The 22,137-nt window shown below is 41.7% G+C and overlaps 1 protein-coding gene across 5 annotated transcripts in view; it reads left to right on the forward strand.

The window, feature by feature from the left end:
• PDZD2 (PDZ domain containing 2) overlaps positions 1 to 19,925 on the forward strand; it is a 202,559-nt gene extending 182,634 nt beyond the window's left edge. For all 5 annotated transcript variants that reach the window (XM_072992868.2, XM_072992869.2, XM_072992870.2 and 2 more), the window contains exons 19-24: positions 1,043 to 4,619; positions 5,340 to 5,457; positions 10,626 to 10,727; positions 13,007 to 13,271; positions 13,952 to 14,086; positions 16,342 to 19,925. In XM_072992868.2, coding sequence (XP_072848969.2) covers positions 1,043 to 4,619; positions 5,340 to 5,457; positions 10,626 to 10,727; positions 13,007 to 13,271; positions 13,952 to 14,086; positions 16,342 to 16,508 — 4,364 coding nt within the window. In that variant the 3' untranslated portion in view covers positions 16,509 to 19,925. The remainder of the gene's footprint in view (positions 1 to 1,042; positions 4,620 to 5,339; positions 5,458 to 10,625; positions 10,728 to 13,006; positions 13,272 to 13,951; positions 14,087 to 16,341) is intronic.
• Positions 19,926 to 22,137: the final 2,212 nt, after the last annotated feature.

Consider the following 22,137-nt stretch of genomic DNA (forward strand, 5'->3'; position numbering starts at 1 on the left):
CATAAAGCAGAACAGAAACCCAAGTCACTGCTATATAGGAAGAGGCAATGAAAAGGGACACACAGCAGGTAGATTCCCCTGAGTGGGTTGGTTCAAACATTCATGTCCCTATGGGATCACCACCAAGAGCCTTTGACCATGAAGAAACAGTAACCTCTGAAAACCATATAACCTGGACCTCTCCAGCATTCGTGTACTATAAGTGGTGTGGTGTGATGCAAGAGTTTGGGCAGAAAGGGGATAACATTTGAACTGATATCTTTGAAAGAAAGGCTTTATCCTTTGCCCTCACTACACTCCCAATCTAGACAGTGTTCCTGCCATAACTGATGTTAACATTAGGAGAGAACACCCCCCCCAAAAAAAAACAGAAAGAAGAGGTGGGGTCAGCAGGAGCAGCGACATTTAAATATAACTTCTGTTAAAACTGAATCTATAAGCCAAAGCTAAGGCAAATCCTAATTACCATCTTCTTTTATGCCACAAATCATAGAAATCTATACATGTATTTCCTTAACTGTATTTTAAAAACCCAAGACTTTTCTTTCTAGGGCCTGTAAAGATTTGTCAGAAATTCAGGTGCTCAATGAGGAGCATTTATCATGTGACTGCTGAGCCACATGATGATTGTATATAGGGAAGAGCCGTTACAGATTAAAACTTGTAGATACAACATCCATTATCTCTCATATATGTTCCTTGTCAGTGACAAAATTATCTGGTGACCATTTGTGTTCACATATGCATCTTCCAAATCATCAAGTAATAGTGAATCAAAACTTTTTCACAGATGAAAGGAGCTTTTTGTTTGTGCAAAGCAGAGTCTTGATCCAAACAATTGTGCATATAAACACAGTTACTGTTACCAAAATGAATATTATTTAAATTTGACAGGCTAGTAGTCAAATTACTATACTTCTCCTTAACAAATCACTGGATCTCAGCTGGAGGCATAAAAATAGAAGTGAGACATTGTCTATAGTTTTCATAGTCACATAATTAAGACGAAGGAATAACTTGTTTGCTTTATTCTTTTATGTAGCCTTGGACAGAAGTTCAAATCCTATCTCTTCAGAGGCAGAGGAAGCAGTTCAAGCTGATCCAAACAATATTGTTACAACTGAAGAAGAGAACGCTTTTGCAAATCAGAAAGAACCTTTGCACAGAGATGATTCTGATTATGTGGCAGAAAGGGCAATATCTCCATCTGGTATCAAGTCGGAAGAGATGCTAACAGATTCTCTGGAAACCAGCTGTGCCCAAGATAGCACTGTGGTGCCTTTAAAAGACCCTGATGTGTTCCTTGTCAACTTAAATTCATCAGAAGAAAATAATGCTACATGTTTATTACTTCCCAAGGAAGATATTTCTGTGATGGCAGAAGATGCTTCTTCTAATGCTGGATCAGATATAATTAAAAATTATCCTCCAGAAAAACCTCTGAATTGTGTGTCTAATACAAATGAAATCTTGGGATTTTCTGTTTTGGATTCCATTAATGCAAGCAAGATTTTAACTGTGAACAAAACTCGCTTGAGTAACTATTCTAGGAATTTTAGTAGTTTGAATGAAGACAGTTCAGTTGGAATGGAGAACAAAACCAACACTGCTCCAAACTCAATGTATTCTGCTGCAGATGACTCCAGTTCAGACACCGAGTCTGTGGCTGAAATGCCTGGACCTTCTGGCAATTCATTGGTCTTACAATCTGCTTGTGATGGTCCCTTGAAGACCCATAAGGCTGTTGAGTCAGATGATGAACAAATTGAAATTTGCTGTTCGAATAGTGAGCAGCAGCACTCTTCCCAAAAGAAGCAGGTCACAACTACTGCAGAAACATTTCTTCACCCTCCAGAATGCTGTCCTTCGAATGGTATTTTGGAGGAAGTAAGCAAGGCCGAAATTGATTCACTAGAAATAACAAATGGCAGCTTTGCTTTAGAAGAATCCTACTCCCCAAGGGATTCTAGCACAGAACATATGGTTCCACCTACAACCTTTTGTTCTCTTTCTCAAGTCTCTCCAACCCAGGTAGATCCGTTAGATAGTAGCAACCCAGGTTTTTCTTTCCAGGACAATGGCTCCTTAAGGGGAGGAGAAAGTATAAGCCTGGAGGGCAAAGAAGGACCTACAGATATATGTGAAACTTCCAGATGTGATACCCAAGAAATGCCTTTGTGTATGACAAAAACTGTTAATGGTTGGGACAGCAACCTGCTGGACAAAGATGAACATAGTAAAAAGCAACAACCACTTCCAGAAAATGATTTAGGAACAGTTTTAAATAGTTGTGTACTTGATTGTCCTCCTCCTCTGAGAAAAAAAGGAAATGGTAATTCAGCCCACTTGGCTAAACTAGATGGTCACACCATGGACTGCACATCACAGAAGACAGTGAACAGCCCCAGATCTCCCCTTCTAACCAAAACTAAAGATGTGAGTAAGTCGGTGGGGGCTGCTGCTTATGACTTACCAGGGAAGAGTGAAAAAATAGGTTCTATTCCTGCTATAAAATGTTCAAATACAAAAATGCAAAATTGTGGCCAAGGTAAAGGCATCACAGTCCCACACAATCAATCCTCCTTCAAAAAAGTACACCACGAAAGAGGGATTCCTCAGAAGAGCATTACAGAAACTCTCTCAAATAATCAAAGGAATAAGCCCGGACCAAAGTTAAAAGGTCTTACTATTAAAAGCAAGTCCAAGACTAATTCAGATAGTCTTAATGCAATTCCTGCAAAGGCTGGTAGCACTGATCAGAAGAAAACATCTCCTGTGCAGTTATCACCTAGGCTTCTTCCAAAAAAAGGCACATCACTCCATAATCTAACTACACATTTGGAGCCCCCTACAAGGAGCCTTTCCATGGGCTCCAGGATTTTTCAACAAGAGGAAGAAAGCAAACTGACTTTAACAGTGCCCCAAGAATCATCTTTACCAGTGTTGAATGGTGACAGCAGTGCTGTGAAAAACAAGGAAGAGGAAATTGTCAACAAAATGGAAGTTAGCAGTACTGGAATGTTAGAAAATTCTGAAGAGCAGAAAGAAAATCAGTTGTCGGTTCTAGAAGATATGAATAGCAAAAAGAAAGGTGTAAGTAGGATGGATGATTATCAAAAAAGAGAAGGTCCTTCCCATATAAGTGCCCACTCCAAAAGTCTGACCAGCAATGACTATCAAAGTAACAGAATTGAGACCCATGGAATGGCCATGAGTTACCTGACTCATGGTGGATGTGAAATGAATCAATTAGGAACTGATAACATTGAGTCTTTAAAAAAAAACTCCTCCAGTGTTCCTTATTCTTCTGCCCTACAGGAACAATCAGGTCAGGAAATTCAACGCACATTCATTGAAGTGAGGCTGTCTTCCTCCTCCTCATTTGCACCATCTTCAGTAATTCCAGAAGTACCTCTGGAGAAGGGGGAGCCTGCCAATAAAACGTTCAATCAACAAGAAAATGAGATGCAAAATATTGTTGAGGAACCAAACATACACATGCCACTAAAGCCTGTGACAAGGACCTATTCGATGCCTACCCAATTATCAAATCATTTGCAAGGAGAGAGCAGTGCTGAAAATGTACCAGCCCATCAAGTCCAGGATATCCGGAGCAATGTTTCTGGTGAAAAGTATCCTCTTTGCGAGATAGGCATGCTGAAAATGGTCCAACTTAATCTGACGAATGGCCAAAGCACTCCAAATGAAAAAGAGCACTCTAAGAGCATCCCCAAACCAAGTAATCCTGAATTATCAATAGCCAATGACAACAGCAGTCACGTTGCAGATCAATTAAAACCTTGCAGGAGGAATTATTATTATTATGAGCTGAATTGGCCCCATGACCCCATTTCATCTTTTTCAGTCAAACAGAGAATTAAATCTTTTGAGAACCTTGCCAATTTGGATAGGCCACTGGTCAAAGCCATAGATATACATTCCTCCACTTTCAGTCTGAAACTTCCCATTGGAAGGCGTTTATCTGGTGGTGTTTCTACAGTTTCAACAACGAGGGTCAATGATGCAGTTCAGGCACTGAGACGGAGCTTGAGTTCATACTGTGAAAGTGAAGGACCAGCATCCCCACGGATGACGAGGTCTTCAACTAGCACAGCACTAACAAATCTGCAAGAAAATTCTGCCAAGAATAGCAATGATAATGGTGACTTAGAGAAGACTGAAAGAGATACAGCTTTGGGGAGGCCAGAGAGTTTGCCTCCATCTGCGATTGGTGTCCGGAGAAGCAAAGCCTCAGGTGGGCACATCAGGCATGTGCCTTTGTCTCGCTCCAAACTCCGGGAACTAAGAGCCTTGAGCATGCCAGACCTGGACAAGCTGTGTGATGAAGACTTCTCCATGGAGTCCAAACCTACCCATTTCAAAACAGAAGTGGCAGTTCTGCCAGTTGCAAAATCTCTTGGTATTGCCACAGAAAATGTTTCAAGTCTGAATGACTGCCCGGGGCTCCCAGGCCTTGTAATGGCAAGCAGGACCCAGTCAAAAGAAAGCAGTCCATGGAACAGTGGTCCTGGCACTCCTGGGTCAGCATTTGATGAAGAAGTGCTGCAATATGATGCCAGCCTAAATAGGATGCATTCAGAGAAAAGTTGGTCAATCAGGTTAGTTTCACTATTTTCTTATTCTTGTTTTTTGTTTCCAAACTGGGTAAAGTTCCAGAGTCAAAAGGTTCTCCTGGACAAGACAAGACAAACAGTCATACAAGGTCTATATTCTGTGGTGCTTATTCTGCATAAAAATATAAAATATTCTGCGTCCAGTCTATCTGGATTCTGTGCTAAGAAAATTTGGCATCAGCTTTCCCTGTAATTTTCAACTCCTCTTGGCAAAGCTCTGCTTGCATGCACAATTCCCCCCCCCCACGTGCAGCATTCCATCGCAGCCGGAATCAAATAGACTGAAAATGATTGCTGCTGGTGTGTGGACGAGGAGGACGGCTGTGCACAGGGGGTAGAGTCATGGGCAGGCACGCACCTTAGAGGGTCATTTATTCTGCAACGTTAACACTATTTTGCATAATCTTTTCTGATTTTTTTGCTACACTTGGTAAGGTGGGGAATGGAGATGCCGTCATCTGGCAAACAATGGTTTACAGATAGAAGAAGCAGATGCTGTTTGAAGGGAATGAAGGAGTAGCAGTGAGCTATAGGGAAGAAGGAAATTGAGGAAGAAACCAAACACCTTAACTCAACATTCTTAGGCTAGCTGTCCATTTCTGCATGAAAGAGTAGAAATGTTGTGATTGTTTTTGTTAGCATTCAGTCATTGAATATATTTCTACAGTCTCATCCAGTATCCAATTTTGCACTTAAATATTTTAGCTTGGATCAGCTCTTAGTCTCTACTCTGGATCAGCAGAAATTACAGTCAATTCTATCTTCAGTGACAACAAAGTGTGATGTTTCTTCTTTACTTCAGGAGGCCAAAGCTCAAGCAGAGGTAAGTCTGGACAGGATCAAAATGGAAACTGGCCAATATCTGCATGTTACTTGTATAAAAGATTGCTAATGTTTAAAGGCAGATTAATATTATAGACTTTTTTGAATATTACATAGGAAAGGAAAAGAATAACTTTCTTTACATTATAGTTGGGTTCATTTTGGATGTTTTTTTTAAAAAAATCTCCCAGGCATGCCAGTAATCAACTTGGAGTAATGACAGAACAGTGGCAATGCTGGTTTGGATTCAGGATGTGCCCTTTTGAGGAGGGGTGGATAGATTCTTCTCCAGGCACGGGTGTGGAGAACATATGCCCTTCCAGATGTTACTGGACTGCAACTTCATCAGTTATAAGTGACCGGGAGTAAACATTCCAGTGACTTTTGGAATGTTGTGAGTCAGTCACTCAGACACTAGAAGATAAAGCCTACTTGTAGAAAGTCCTTCCAATGAGCATGTGGAGATTTCTCTTTGCACACACACAGACTCACCCTATTCAGGAACATCCCCTAGTCCTCTTTGTAGAATTTTCAGTAGAGCCTTTGTGAGCAGGAGAACAAAAGTATGCCGTCCTCCAAGAAGAAACATGCGAAGGCTGTGTAGTAGGGGAACTGATTAACTTGGACGACGAAGGAACAGGGAACACAAAAGCAGTGGAAGTGTTTCTAGTGGAGGGGAGACAGAAGCAAGCGAGGGAGGAGTTAGAAGGGTGGAGATGGGATGATATAAAAGAGGAGGAGGCAGGGAGGTGTGGTCAGAAGAAGCTAGAAGAGAGAAGTGTATCGATGGAAGAGACAGGAGAGAGTAGAGACAGAATTGCCAAATTGATAAAGGACTTTCCTAATCTGATGACAGGAGGAGGATTGCTGCCGACTCCACCTGATCAACATCTTAAGGAGAAGGGTGAGCTAAGGGAGAGATGGAATTGGGGAGCAACTTCTCCTATTCTGGTTTCGGGGAAGAAGGAGACCCCTTATGGTACCAGCCCCTATCTCCCCAGGTTGGAGGGAACCCGAGTGGTACATCCTTGCTGTGGGACGGCTTGCGCAGTGTTGAGCGCGCCAATACAGAACCCCGCAATCACCTCTATCCATGGAGTGATGAAAATGTAAAAGGAACTAAGAATGTGGAACATGTTATAAAGTTAAAAGTTATAAGCTGTTGCCGGAGGTGGAGATGTTAGACCCGTTTGATCTGGGGATTCCCGATGTTAAGAACAATAAACAACCGTTGTTTGCACCTGTTGCTTCGTCTCCGTCTGTTCTTCCCGCCGAAACCCCAGGCCCGCCCCCTCTTACAAAAGAACCCAATCACAGCCTTGAAGATGTCCAAGCCCCAGAAGGAGTGGCATAAGAGGAGGAGGCAAGGTTGTCCTACAAAGGAGGGTGTGAGGAAATCCATTTCCATCAACCCAGAAACACAAGGTTAAATCTGTATCCAACCCACTGCCATTGTTGCAGAAATGACCCCCTTTTTATTTTGATAGTCTGCTGCATTCAAGCTTGCAACAGAACGTTGGAATGCATCTCAAAATAGGCAACATCCATAGCTGAATGAGCTTGTAGGAAGCACACCCAGTTTTCTCCTGGAACTTTTGGTCCATTAAATGATAAATGTACAAAGTCCTGCTTCCATGCTTCCATCTATTTTGCTGATCCATGACATTAGTACATGCTGCTAGCAATTATCTTTGGACTGAAGTATGGCAGATTAAATCTAATCTGTGTAGTCTAAAATGTTTCTAATATATGCCACTTTTAAATACTTGAAGTGGATTTTATCCTGGGTTCTAATGAAGGCAAACATCTTATAAATACTTAAACTCGGCAGTAATATGGTGAAGGAAATCAGGAGTGTTAAGAACATCCGTTTTGGTGATTTTGTTACAAGTTAGCCTAGAGCTGTCCAATTTCCCCATTCCATTCCCGAAAATTAAATTGTAATTCTGTGTACTGAGTGCAAATGTCAGGCCTATTTTAAGGGAAAGTATTTCCCTTATTTCCAATATTTTTAACTAAGCAGAGGATTTATTTAAGGGATTTCCATCCAACTGCTACTTTAAATCAGAGATAAAAACTTTTTAAAGGAAACCAGTCTTTTTGATGCTATTGTAAAAGAATAAAATCTATTTTCCAAGCAATGTTGCTTAATCGAAAGTGGCAAACTCAGAAGGCAGTCATAAAGAATAGACATCCCTCAGTAAGATCTTCCGCTACCACTTAATGGGAATTACTGGATAGCAAGCGATTTGCACGGCTTGGCAACCTGCAAAGCTAGAATTTAACAAGGCCATCTTGTAAAGCTAGGAAAAACCATACTGCTAGTGTTTTTACTACCCTAGTAAAAATTGCCCTTTTTTAAAAAAACACAGTGTGTGCACTTTTAAAACTAGTTGCAATTGCAGTCTCCCCAACTGCTACAAAATCTATATCATGGACAAATCAATATTGTGGGAAGGCAGTTCAAGACCCATGATGTACCTTTATGATAGTGGTACTGTCCATATAAGAGAGGTCTTAAGAGACAAGAGACCTCCCACAATCTCTTTTTTGTCTGTTCTGGTACCTGGTTAAATACTGTTAGTCTCATAAGTTTGGTTGAGCCAGGTTGGTTTGGCAACGTTTGAAGAAACACTGACTGGATTTTGTTTCCAGCCAAAAGCAATCAAATGCACTTCTAAGTATTTTCACATGGGATCTTAGGAGAGATTATTTATTCATGCCTGTTTGTAAAACCCAAGAACTCAAATATTTAGGAAACTGGATGCTTCTTGGAACACCATCTGTGTCTGCATAGTTTCTCACATCTGCTCTTAAATCCAAGATGGCACAGTGGCTGGAAAACATTATACAATTCATAATGTTGGCTTTCTGTCCATAGTAGAATGATTCTTAGTCTTCAAAATTTATCTATGTTTGTTGTATCTCTTTGAATTTTTGACACCTACACAGTGCTGTTCTCTGGGATCCAATGATCCTCTTGCCACATATCCTTCATCTTAGTAGAGACTTGCATTCAGTGCTTCTGGGGTGGAAGAACTGACCAACAGAGTCATTGCCCAGGAGACATCTGAAGGTATTCTTCCCATTCTTTGGTAAGGTTCCTTCCATGTCCCCCATGACATATGGAGAAGGGTAGTAGCTAATAGTAAAAGGCTCTAAGCATCTACATCTAATGCACATCCACTGTTCAACTGCCTTCCTGCTCCTCCTAGATTAAAGTCAAGTGTTTTTTAAAAGAATATTTGTGAATCTTGCAGAAACAGCAAAGAACACCAGGAGTAGAGATAGGCATGAGCTGCACTTTAACCTGGTTAAAGTTCAACCTGGTTTGGTGCAGCTCCCACATAGGTGTTCCATGGGTGTGGCCTGCTTCCCTCCCCTGCCTCCTCCAGGCAATCACTCACTCATTGCCAGCAGTGCACTTCCCTGCTCTGCCTCCTCTGAGTGATCACCCATTCAGAGGCAGCACCACACGCTTCCCTCCTCTGCTTCCTCCAGAAGCCACGTACTCAGATGAGCAGGGAAGTCTACAGTGTGCCAAACACAGGCAAAGCACAGTTTGTGCCTACAGTATAATGTGAAAAGAAAGACTCTCCATCTCTTGATATGGATGGAAAATCAGGAAAGCTTACTCCCTCATCACAAAGAGAACTTTTTACTTGGAAGTCACTTAAGATGTTACAGATTTAGTCAGCAGAATCAAGAGGATCCTAAAAAACAGGGCTTTTGCAAGAACACAGTTCTTGTGTGGAGAACAGGCAGATGCATACCTGTGTCTGTGTTCTCTATGCATGGCCCTCGACATATATTTAACTCTCCCACTACCATTCTCTATTTCTCTCTCTCTAACTGTCCCTCTAACTCCCCAACTGTCACTCTGACTCCGCCCCTCCTGTCCTATCATAGGCTCCTGCACTTGAGCTCCATATGATGGACAGGAGTGATGAGGGCATTCCTCCACAGCACTTAATAATAAATTGACAGGATGTAAAATATTGTAAGGGATTGATAAGAGAAACCATGTTTGTCGAAATTTGCTCCTGCACTTTGTACTGTTGAAACAAGAAGTAATTGTTATTTTGAAAGGGTTATGGGGCATTAAAAATCAAAATGTAAGAATGGAGCAATTAGCACTTTGTAAGGAAGATTCAATATTCCTTAGAGATAAGCTGCTCTGCGCATGGGAAACGAACTACTTTGCTGAGATGCGAGAAATTGTAACCAATGCACATAGTCCTCAAGGACCAATGAACTGCTGCATACTTTTGTTTCCTTTTTAGAACTGTATAAAAATTTTAACCCTGTTGATATCGGGGTCCCCACCTTGCTGGCCACCCGTGTGCGCATTTATCTTATCTGAATAAACCGGTCGCCCTTTCCTTCAAAAACTGTCCCTCCCTCTCTCTATATATAGAGAGAGGGAGGGACAATTTTCATCTTCTTCATCTTCCTCTGCCTCTTCTTTCTTCCTTTCCTGCCTTATTTGTTCTCATTTTTCCTTTCTATGTAGCATTTTGCAGAAGTAGTTGACAGCAACCCAAAATGTCACTTCCCTCTGTTTGTGTGTGTGTGTGTGTGTGTGTGTGTGTGTGTGTGAGAGAGAGAGAGAGAGAGAGAGAGAGAGAGAGAGAGCACTGCTGCCATAAAACCCACAGCAGCAGGGGCGAGGGGCCAGCCTGAGGGCAGGACAGCCTCAAATGCAATAATTCCAAAGGCCAGTGTAGCCCCCTGGACCGAGATAAACACAGCTGAAAAATGTATTAAAGGTTTTCCCATGAAGACTCGCACGTCAACTCAAATAGCACTTGTCTACCCACTGGAAGGCAGATTTACACATGTTCAGACACCCCTTTCACTTTATTATCAGCCTGACTTGCATCTGAGCTGTGACTGAAACCTCAGAACCCATTGCTCAAACTGAGCTAATCTGCATTGCGACTGAACTAGAAAAAGTGCCTTTCTCTAACCTTCCAGAACAGCCGTTGTAATATTTTGAAACCTGCTTAGTTTAACTGTAATTGTACATACTTTGAATAAAGAATCTCAGGGGCTGTGGGGTTTTCTTTAAAGACCGGGCTCTTCTCATCTTTCAGATGTCTTGTGAATTTCTCTGATATTTTTAACTGATGCACTTTCTGCCTCCTTCCCCCCTTCTTTTTCTGTCAGAGCAAAGAAGATGTTTACTTTGTAGTCTTGAATAAAGAAGAAGGCTCTGGCCTGGGATTTAGTGTTGCTGGAGGAGTGGACCTGGAACAAAAATCCATCATCGTAAGTGATGACTGGCTGCATTTTTCTCCTAAGTGTGTTGCAAAGCCAGCTGGAGAGGAGATCAAGCGCTCATTGATCGAGTCAGTCCCCAGCCATAAAGCCCTGTTGCGAATGGCCGTTTGCATCATTTGGAATACCATCTGCTATTGCTATCAGAGAGGGCAATGGGCCTGGGTGCCAAATAAAATGTGAGGAAAACCCTATTGCTGAAAAGGAACCCCAGCAATAGCCTCAGGCACATGTCTTAAATTTGAGACAACAGAGCTTGGGAAAATGGCTGTTTCGGAATATCCCTCCCAGAATCACAGGTTAGCCCTTGGGAATTCTGGGAGCTGTAGTCCCCAATGTAGCTTTCTCTGGCTTTGGATTTTGGGACACAAGGTACCAGCTGAATCTTGGTGTTCCTCAGTCATATGCCTTTCATTCCAGTGATTCCCAAACTTTCCTGGGGCACACTGTGGACAGCAAGGAAATCTCTAGTTAATTGCAAGAAATAGATCCCTAAGCTGAAAGTCTTCCCCCCCACACACACCTTTGTTTCAGTAATTGTGAGTCCCTTGTGGCATCAGACAAACATGGCTTTCTAAACCAGCTTTACATTTCTATTTGAGTAAAGGTTTTCACAAAGGCAAAGCTTTTCCTCAGGAGGCCTCAGAACTAGAACTAGGATAAACTTGTTTTGCCCTTAACACAAACGGAAGATACTACCAAGAAGATGGAGAAAACAGAAAAGGGCCTGGACATTAGGTGAACAGAAGACATTTCCAAAATGTTAGAAAGGGGCATAGTTTACCATCATTTTTTAGACAAGATGCTCAAAGGGTTATTTTTGGTTCCTTTCTCACACTTAATTTAAAATAAAATAAATTTTGCAGTGCTCTGAAGCTGCCATGAGGCTCCCTTCATCTTCCCTGCCATACTTCCAGGTCCAGAATGCCAAGGGAACAATGTAGAGCGTGGGAAGTTTTGATTTTGAACAAAAAATAAAAATAAAACAACAAACAACAAACACATACCACTGCCCAGGCTTTGTGTTATGTTGTTATATAGAAGTGATTAGATCTTGTGACTGGCATGTAAGCTTTACAGAAGTATTTGCTAAGCTACTTACTCTGGTCCAAAAGACCACATCTTATATCTGCATGGGAAATTATCACATATGAAGCATTATTTTATTGTGTAGCCTGTACAATTTTTACCTTAATATTATTTTAGCATTTTAATACTACCTTTCGGAGCTAACCCTATCAAGTGAGTGCATAACTTCATATTAAACACACACAGAAAATCATTATTTCATAATTTTGTTATCTGTCAAACTATAGCCTGTAAAATACTAAAAAAATGCAAAATATAAGCCAGGGGCAGTTAAAACAATGGCAACAGTATAGAAAAGTATACTTATAAAATTGGGCAGTGTACAAAGGAAAGATTAAAAAGAGCAGTAAAATAAGGAATTCAGAAACTTAAAATATATTTATTTCAGGTAGTTGTGCTAATTAGATTAAATCCTATTAGTATTTCAGTGGAGAAACTGTGAATAGTAGAAAGTTTGAAAAATATGAGGACTTACAGTAGATACTGTAAATAATAGTGTGACTAGGTGCCCACAGTATGTTATGCTACTCTATAGATTTCTCATTTTTGAAAAACCAAAAATAATAGGTTCATAACTGCTTAGTGAGAATATTCAATTCTTCATAAAACCACTTTCCTGCCCCAGCATCCTCCTTGGGGCTCATAGATTGCCCCAAAATATAAACCAACCAAGTGAAATCAGAATTGGCTAAAATTCCACTTCTAGTTTTGAAAAATGAGTGTTTTGGGTGTTGAACAGTGCAGGGGAAGCCCTATCTATTTAAAAGACAAAACACTGTTCCTGGAGCTTTTCCTTCCTTCCTTCCTTCCTTCCTTCCTTCCTTTTCAAGGATTGGGGAGTTTGATGGAGTCCAATGACCAGGAAAAGAAACGGGGGGAGGGGGGCAGGGACAAGGCAACGGCAATCCCAGGGCCACAGTTTTCCAATTCCTCTGTTAATCAATACATTGTTTGATAAAAGGTCACTTATTTTAATACATTTGAGAGGGTTGGAATTGAATTAGTCTGCTGCAGCATAAACAACAGGGTCTTGTGGCACCTGAAAGACTCATCAGCTTCATTTAGTGTAACATTGCATAGACTGCAGCCTACCAGTGAAAATCTCTTTGCTGTTTTTGGTTTATCAATGGACAATTTTTCAATAGGATGCCAATCTTCACCGTAATCTTGTCTTCCTGAAGGTTCATCGGGTGTTTTCGAAGGGGGTGGCATCCCAAGAAGGAATCATCCACCGAGGAGACCTAATTCTTTCTATTAACGGTGTCTCTCTTGCGGGATCTGTACATGGAGATGTCCTCAACGCTCTCCACCAGGCAAGGCTCCACAAGTACGCCATTGTTGTCATCAAAAAGGAGAGAAGCGGAGAAAATACATCATCTCCTGGAAGGGAAAAGTCTGCAGCTGAAAAACCAATGGTGGGAGCTGCAACAAAGGGACGAGGAGCAGGTATAGCATCACCTGGAATGGATTCACTTCACCAAAACACTAAGGGATTCTGCAGAGAGGCAGGATGGAGGAAGGGAAATATGGTTCATGCTGTAATTGCCCGTATTTATGCAACTGGATGGAGCATGTGATAATCCCCTTGAGTTTTCCTTTAAGATTCTTTGAAAACCAAACAGCATTCTAAGATATCCTCACACGCAGGTACACACTCGTGTAATTCCAGTCCCAGTCTAACCCATGTGGAAACAAATTGGTAGGTTTCCACTCTGATTCACTGGAAATGAGATTAGGCCCCTTGGTTTCTGAATAACGTAATACTGTAAATATGAACATAAAGTCTCATTTCCAAAGACATTTGGATTTACAAACATTTTTCAATCCAAGATGAAACTATTCCAGCAGAATGTTTGGAATCACGTCTCAGTAGCTTAAAAAGTGGATCCCAGTGTTAGAACTGTCTGTTTATTAATACTGAGGAATGGCTATGATGTAAGGAAGGATGATTTATACCTTCTGGGGGGTTGCAAAGCAGGGTTGTACTGTGAGGATTGATGATTGATTGTATGTGAATGGTGTACCTTTTTGTCATTAACTTCCAATATGGTGGTGACTACTCAAAGTTTGGCTAATGGAATGGAGTAAATGGAATGCGATGTATCTCTCCATTTTTCTTTTCAAAGGTCCAGGTGGAGACTTGTGTAATTCCATTTGTGTTGAACTTTTCAAGACTTCTGCTGGCTTAGGCTTCAGTCTGGATGGAGGAAAAGCTTCAATCTCTGGAGACAGACCTTTGATCATCAAAAGAATTTTTAAAGGTACTTGGAAAACAGATTTCCTGAGCCCCCCTTTGACACTCCTTTCCATTGGGTTCAGTAGTCTAGTCTTCCTTTATGCAGCTGGTCCAACTCATATTGGGTAGGTGGCCTCAGACAAAGCAGTTTTCTGCTCTGCCCCAGAGAGCAAAATGTTTGGAGATTACTTTTGTCATGGGAGATTCAGACTTGGAATTGCAGCAGAGAGGATGCAGAGAAATTTGTGATGCTAAAAAATATCTTGGTCAACTTGCCTAAAATTAAAAAAAGCCAAACCCCACTCTGAAGGTTTGCCCAGAATTTGTCCCCTTCCTCTGAAAGCAACTGGAAATCTCCCATTCCATTTTTGTAATCCTACCTATGTGAGAGGTGGAGTTTTCAAATGGCTTTGACAGGTTAATTCCAGATAACCATTAATGGTCTGAAGTCTGTTTGATGATGTGAGTCTATTCACTGCACTTTATTGTTGTTGTCAAGTAAGAACTGACTTACCACAACCCTAAGAGGGCTTTCAAGCTAAGTGAGATACTTAAGGAATAGTTTACCAATACCACGCCTCAAGTGTGTTTTCAATCTGCAACGGGGATTTGAACGCAGGCCTCTCGCTCTATCCACTGCACCACACTGGCTATCATACTTTGTTAGTGTCACTTTATTGTATATTGTCCTTTAAAATTTCTCCATGCTGCTTTGGCACCTTGATGAAAATTTTAAAGTAAAGTAAATATGGATAATAGTCTATAATGGTGACGGTGAACCTTTTTGGGCCCAAATGCCCAAACTGAAAAAAAAAAAAAAACACAAAAAACCAGTGGGCGGAAGCAGAAGTGGCAGCAGAAGGGGGAATCCTGGGCACAGAGGTGCCTTGAGACCCTGCTCTGGATCAGCCGCCGGTGCCAGTTGCTCCCGATCCTGGCCCCCTGCCGCCTTTTGGGGCACGAGCACAACAGCTGCAGTCGCCTGACTGTTGGGTAGGGGGAGTAGCAATACGGCGACTTATGACTCGCATGTCCGTAGAGAAGGTACCGTGTGCCAGATGTGGCAGATGTGCCATCGGTTTGCCATCGCTTGTCTATAAGGAGCCATAATAAACTGTTTTGTTTCCATTTTACTTGTCTTGTTCATGCTGCTCTTTATTTAGACCTTTTCCTTATGAGTGTTAGATGTATTTTTAGTCTTAAATTGTCTTCATTTGTTCTTCCTATAAACCATTCTAGGATCTGCTTTACCTAAGACATGACACAATGAGGGCCCAAGTTATAAAGATAAATAAATGCAGAAGTGAAATCCTGCCAGGAGAAGAAAAAAGTTCATGTTTATCATCAGTCTTTGAAAGGAAACCTGGGTTCAAGGCTTCAGCCAGCCCAGAGTAGCAGCTTGTAGTGCTTCTGGCAGGAGACAAGGGACATCTTCCTCCTGCCCAAGCCTTCGTTCACTGGACCATATCATGATGAAGGGGATCGGGGCCGACTGCCAGCCTTGAGCCTGAGGCTGATCTGGCTGAACATTTACAGGGGCCGTTGTGGATCAGCTTGGAGAGGACAGGGTTTCTTGGTTTGTTCCAGTCAAGTAGGAACAAGCTTGCCCTCTCTTGTCCCGTCCAATAACTCTCCCCATCCCGGTGGGGCTTCTTTATTCTCTTCTTTGCACCTTTTATTCCTTACATGCTTAAGGTTCCTTTCCCCTCCCCCCCCCCCGTCCTAACCTTAGGCAACTTTCTGTTCCCCTGCAGAGTCAGCTGTATTCCTGTGAATGTGAATATATTTGGCGGATTTATTGTGAAGAAATACAATGCTCCAAACCCTCCTCCCTGGTTACACCGATATAGCACAAATGGCGCCTTTTTGGAGGGGAATTGGTGTACGTTGAGAAATTGCTATAGACATTATCAGCTGCATACTGGGTTGTAAGATTCAGTGTGCTACTGATAATGCCCGTGATGGTTTCTTAATTTGAAGCCATTTGTCTCCAACAGTTATGCCATTTGCACACCTGTGCCAAGAGGATTTTGGCTAGTGTCCATTAGAAAACACTTCCCAAGATAAACATGTTCTAGGAAGGATGTGTAGAAAAAGCTTAGTATCAGCTCACCCAGTAAATGTGTGCAATTGTGTGAACTCTAATACAGTGCATTTTAGAGCTGAAATAGTACTGTCTTGTTCTGGACACAGTGCTGAAAGTGTTTCCTTATGCCTAGTTACGTCCATGAAACCAGTAACGTTATTCTTCCTTCCTGCCTTTCCTATATTTGCCAACAGGTGGCGCTGCAGAACAAGATGGAACACTGGAAGTGGGTGATGAAATTCTTGCCATTGGTGGAAAATCCTTGCTGGGACTCATGCATTATGATGCTTGGAACATAATCAAATCTGTCCCTGAAGGACCAGTTCAACTGCTTATCAGAAAGCATCAACTTCCAGCATGATGTGAGCAATACTGTCAAACTAAACCCAACCTTTTGAATGAATCCTGCAAGTTGTATATGCTGAAACCATTGCATATATCAAAGGAGCTGGTTCTTGTTGCTTTGCTGGCATTGTTCTATGGCAGACTGCTGAAATTAGCCGAGGAACATCCAAATTTGAAAGTCAGGAATCTCTCTCTTGCTTGACCCACCATCTCCCAACACTGCAGAATCAAAGTGCCACAAATCTTTACTCTGGGCCACAAGCAGTTTTTTGTGTCCTGATCTTTTGTCTGCCCTCCTTGGAGACTCCTAGTCTTTTACGTACCTGTAAACAGCTGCACTGGAGGAAGGATATTGAGCCGCATCATGTTGCCATAACTTTGCCCCCAGCACAGCCCAGATTTGGTGCCGGAAACATTTAATTTACATTCTTTAAAACCTATTTATCCCATTTCCCCATTTTAGATTCTGATGCTCTCTAGGGTTTTTTAAAATCACCTCTTGGATTGGGCAATGTAGTGGCAATTTTTGACTTTTGAAAGCTGCATGCCGCCCAAGACTTCCAAAGACTTCCTCAGGACAAAAATAAGCCCTAAGGAGCCTCAGAACATAAAACAAAGGTGCCAAGAATTATTTAATTAGTGTACTTTAAATGCTTGTGTTGAGGGCTCAGTCTTGCCATTTATTTTCAATATAAGTGCTCTCAGTGGGAACTATGAAATGGAAAGACTACGACAGAGCACGTACAGTATGTAATCTGTATCATTGCCTGGACAGCCTCAACCAACGTCATACAGTTAGAACTGTGGATGAAAGAAAACTCAAGTCACTGGATGCGATTGCAAAGCAAAACTGGAGTTCTGACCTTGCATTTTGTAAATTAATTTTTGGTTATGTAAATTAATTTCTGGGTATGTGTACACTATGCTCTCACCACATAGATTAAGGTTAGGTAAAAGGTGCTCCTTCCAGATGTTAGTGGAACAAACTCCCATCAGCGTAGCCAGTGATGAGGAATTCCAAGGTGCAGTCCGTCAACATCTGGAAGAATGAACTCGGCCCATTCCTGACATAGCTGCACAATCAGTGGTACTTTGCCCAAGAAAACTCAGTATTATGTATAGAAAGTTGGTGTTTGGTTTCTTCCTATTGTAATAAAAAGGATTCAAGTACTGTATCATCTTTACATCCACAAAAAGATTGTTTCCAACATTGGATGGGAACAACCTGTGCCTCAGTGCAGGAATGTGTTATTTACATGTGTAGTTTCCTAGATTGAGTATCTAACCTCTCCAGTTTAGAGATCTCAGGTATTCGAGGTCCCCAAGAGGGGATGGTCCCTCTGGATGAGACCCTGGAGAGTTGCTGCTAGTCAAAGCAATATTAGGCCAGATAGACCTATAAGGTACCTTCATCTGTTCATAAAAAGGCCATTAGTCGTGAAGGCACCTTAGGTTTCATGGTGAGCTCATCCTCATGGAATTATTCTTGTTGGATTATTAGTGCGACAGCACTTGAATAAGAAGTAGGATAACTTTCATATCTTGAAACTGTTGGGAACAATTCTGTAACACATTTGCATAGTGTGGTGGATTTTCTTTTAAAACTCAAAACTTTTGATTGTGTGTCTGTCCCTAGTATCATTATACTTTGAAAGCCACAGTGATGAAAAATCCCTTCTTTTTGTGGAGCTTCCAACCATATAAGAACCAGCCTATAAGTTTGGCATTTAGTAAAAGTAGGAGAATATCTGAAATTGCTTATTATTCTTATAAGGGTGTTTCTTTGTGTACGTCTTTCTCCTTCAAAATGGCCTGAAAGTAACTTTGAAGAATTTGATAAGAACACAACCACATGTCTGTGTGGTGTGTATATACACATGTGTGTGTTTTTGTTAATAGGGTGTTGAGACTCTTTTTGTTTTGAGACATATCTGAATGCTCTGGCAAATATATTTAACTCTCAATATTAAATTATGCCACCGTAAGTAACCATCATACTGTGCTCATATTGAAAAAAAACCACCCGGGGGGGGAATACATTTCCTCCAATACTTTCCTACAAGACTATAGATGGGATATAGAAATTTTTATATTTCCCATTTATAATTCAGTATTCAAACTTGGTGTCCTAGAAGCATTGGAGATCTCAGAGTTTCCTTTAACATTGATGTTAAAGGAAACTCTGCAACTCTTCATCCACTTGGTCTGATGTCTAACATTTCTGTATAATCCGAAATACATAAACTGGCCTAAATCCAGTTGTCAGTCCCACCTAAAGTAGACCCACTGAATCAATGGAAATCTGGTAAGTCAGCATTGCTATGGTTCTGTTGATTCATTGGACCTACTCTAGTTGGTTCTGACAGATGTATGCCCACCTGTTTAAATGCACAGAAGTCCTTCAGCACATGGAATGGCAGCAAGGATAGGCTGAGTAATGTGGAATTAACAGAAAATAAGCAAGAGTTGTGTGTGGTGTTCTGCATTTGTCAGTTCTGGGCAGCCATATTTTCCATTGATTTGAAAGATGTTTCTTAATTTGTAAAAGCCACTGTGGGATTTGTTGAAGAGACTCGTGTGTGGTGGAACTTGGAGCTTGTTCACCCCATCTAGTAAAGAGGATCGGTCTTCTACAAATGCAACCAGTCAAAAGTTCGTAATGCATTGACTGCAGCCTTGTGATGTGTTGGAACTTACTGGATCTATTGTATTGGTTGTCTGTGTCCTCTAAAAGGCAGATTGACTGTGCATCCTCCTATTTCTGATCACTACTCAGTCAGAACTCACTTCCTGTGAAGAGAACTAGTCTGTGCAAAGTATAGGTGTACAGTGGGGTCTTGACTTAAGAACGGCTCGAGTTAAGAACATTTTGACTTAAGAACCGCTCTCATAGGAAAATATTGACTTGACTTAAGTACTTAGATTTGAGTTAAGAACTGAAAAAAAAACCACGTGGGAGGCAGGGAAAGTGCAAAATGTGAACTTTCAGTTAACTGTTGGCCAGTGAAAAGGGTGCCTGTCTGCTTCCTCACTCCTCCCAGCGTTTAGAGAGTGGATTGGGAGACAGTCTTCAGACTGCCTGGTACTGTACTGCCTGGACTGTATTTTCCCTGCCTTCCCTGAACCTTTCTTGACCTAAGAAAAAAATGAAACAAAATATTCCCCTCTAGTGGTTGAAGGCGGAATAGCAGCTTCCCATTAGTTTCTATGGATGGAAAAGAGCAGATACGGATCAAATGGTTTTCAATGCATTCCTATGGGAAATGCAGATTTGACCTGAGAACTTTTTGACTTGAGAACCACCTTCCAATACGGATTAAGTTCTCAAGTCAAGACCCCACTGTAGTTCACAGTTAATTTTTTAAACATTGTGTATACACCCCTCCACCTCCCAGAACATTATATACAGTAATCATGAATATTTCATGCACAATCAAAGCACGTGTCTGACATGTTGTTACAATGTGTAAAATGTGTGAGACACACAAAGGGAAAAAAAAGTGTGTTCAGAATTGGAGATGGGGGCATTTGTATTCGTATGTGAATATCTCTGTGCAGCTGGTCTTAACTGGCTAGCCAGTCCAGGCAAGGGGAGGGAGGCCGAGTCTCCCTGCCAAGTCGCTAGCCGAGCAGGAAGAGAGCGGGGCTCCGAGAATGATTGGGAGGATGAGCGAGGCCGCCATCTCTGTCAGCTGTGTAAGTGGGTGGTCCAGCCTCAGGGTCTGGACCCTCGCTAACTCCAGCTGCACAGGGATATTCATATACAAATACCCCCATCTCTATTCAGAATTGTTATATTTGTAGAGAGCGAGAAAGCAGGATGATCCTTTTAAAAAGGCACATGTCAGCACAAAGCAAGATAATCTCTCTCAATAAATGAATTACCTATAGAGGGATTTTGCTCTGAAAGGAAGCCTATCAAACTCTTGGAAAATAATGAATACTTAACTGTTCTTACTGCCTTATATTGCTATGTTGTTTTCTGAGATAAATTCAGAATCCCAAATCTAGCAATGTTGACTGGTTTCGTTTTCAAATCTGAACAATATTTATACATATTCCAATGACAAAATAGGCCCCAAGCCTTTCCAGCCTTACATATCTTTTATAGTTTTATTTTGCGGGTTTGTTGGAATTCTTACTTTGTTTATCCTGAATCCTATAGACCACTACAAGTCTGGCTGCCAATTGACCAGGGACGGCTCTAAAAACAACAATGCCTGCAAACTGTTGACTGGGTCCAAGGGAACTCTGTGAGAACTCACCCCCACACAGCTGATTTGTGCATGCGGGCGCACTCCAGCGTACCCATGTGAGTGCTGTGCTGCCATTTGGACATGTGCCCAAGTGTGCGCTCATTCGCACATGCACATGAGCACACGGGTGCCCCGCCTTCCCCAGCCAGTCCGCAGGGTGAAAAAGGTTGGGGACCCCTGATATACACGGTCATATAGTACTGAAATGTTACAATCTTTAAATTAAACCATAACACTGATGGTTTGTGTCCTTCAGCATCATCTGTTCCCAACCTAGGATATACAGTGGTGCCTCGCTTAACGGGTGTCCCGTTTAACGGCGAATCCACATAGCGATGAAGTTTTGCGATCGCAAAAGCAATCGCATTGCGATGTTTTAAATAGGAAAAAATTGCTTTGCGATGATTGGTACCCTGTTTCGCTTACCGATCATCGCATAGCGATGATTTTCCAACAGCTGATCGGCGGTTCCAAAATGGCCGCCCGCTGTGTTTTCGCCCGGATTCCTCGCTTACCAGGCAGCGAAAATGGCCGCCGTATGGAGGAGTTTCGCTTTAGGGTGAGTTTTGAGCCCATAGGAACGCGCACTGAAGGGGTTTCAATGCATTCCTATGGGCTTTTTAAAACCGCATAGCGACGAAATCGCTTCGCAGCGATTTTTGCTGCACGGATTATCGTCGCTACGTGGGGCACCACTGTATTAAAATGCTATTAAAAGTTTATTAAACTGCTGATTGCAGGAAACCTCTAAATGCCTTCGTCTTTCACAAAGATACATTTGAAAAAAGAAGGGTATTTTCATGGGTGCATTCACTATCAGGAACTTAGTGGCTGAAATCCAGTTGCTTAGTGTAGTAAGTTACACTAGAGGAGGCCCACTGAATCAATGGGGAGTTTCGTACATTTCATGGATTCAAATAGCGTACTGTTGCTGTGGCTGGCTTTAATATGGTAAGTCACAATTTGAGTAGGCCCATTTTAATCTGTGGAATTTACTGAGGAGTTGACTCTCTAAATTCCCACTGATTCAGTGGGCCTACTCTAGTGTGGCTTACTACACAACGCAATTGGATTTTGGTTTGTTTGTACCTGGGAAGCAGGGTGTACTATACTGTGATTTTTATAAACATTTGTTTAGGAGTACGAGTCAATATAATTATTAAGATTACAAACTGTTTACAGGCTGTCTGTTTCTTAGACATGTGCCTACACTAGAAGATAATTTTGTAGCTACATAAGGTGTAACAGTCATTGGAGGTGCTGGAGGATGGTGGCAAGATGGAGGTTATCTTCATTCCCTCCTCTGCCTGCAGTGCCATTTCCCATTTTATGGCAGAGGATCAGAGCATCCCAGAACCACATGGCCGATGGTACTATAGGTTAGAGTGG

The sequence above is a fragment of the Pogona vitticeps genome, chromosome 2, assembly GCF_051106095.1.
Source record: "Pogona vitticeps strain Pit_001003342236 chromosome 2, PviZW2.1, whole genome shotgun sequence".
Classification (NCBI taxonomy): Eukaryota; Metazoa; Chordata; class Lepidosauria; order Squamata; family Agamidae; genus Pogona; species Pogona vitticeps.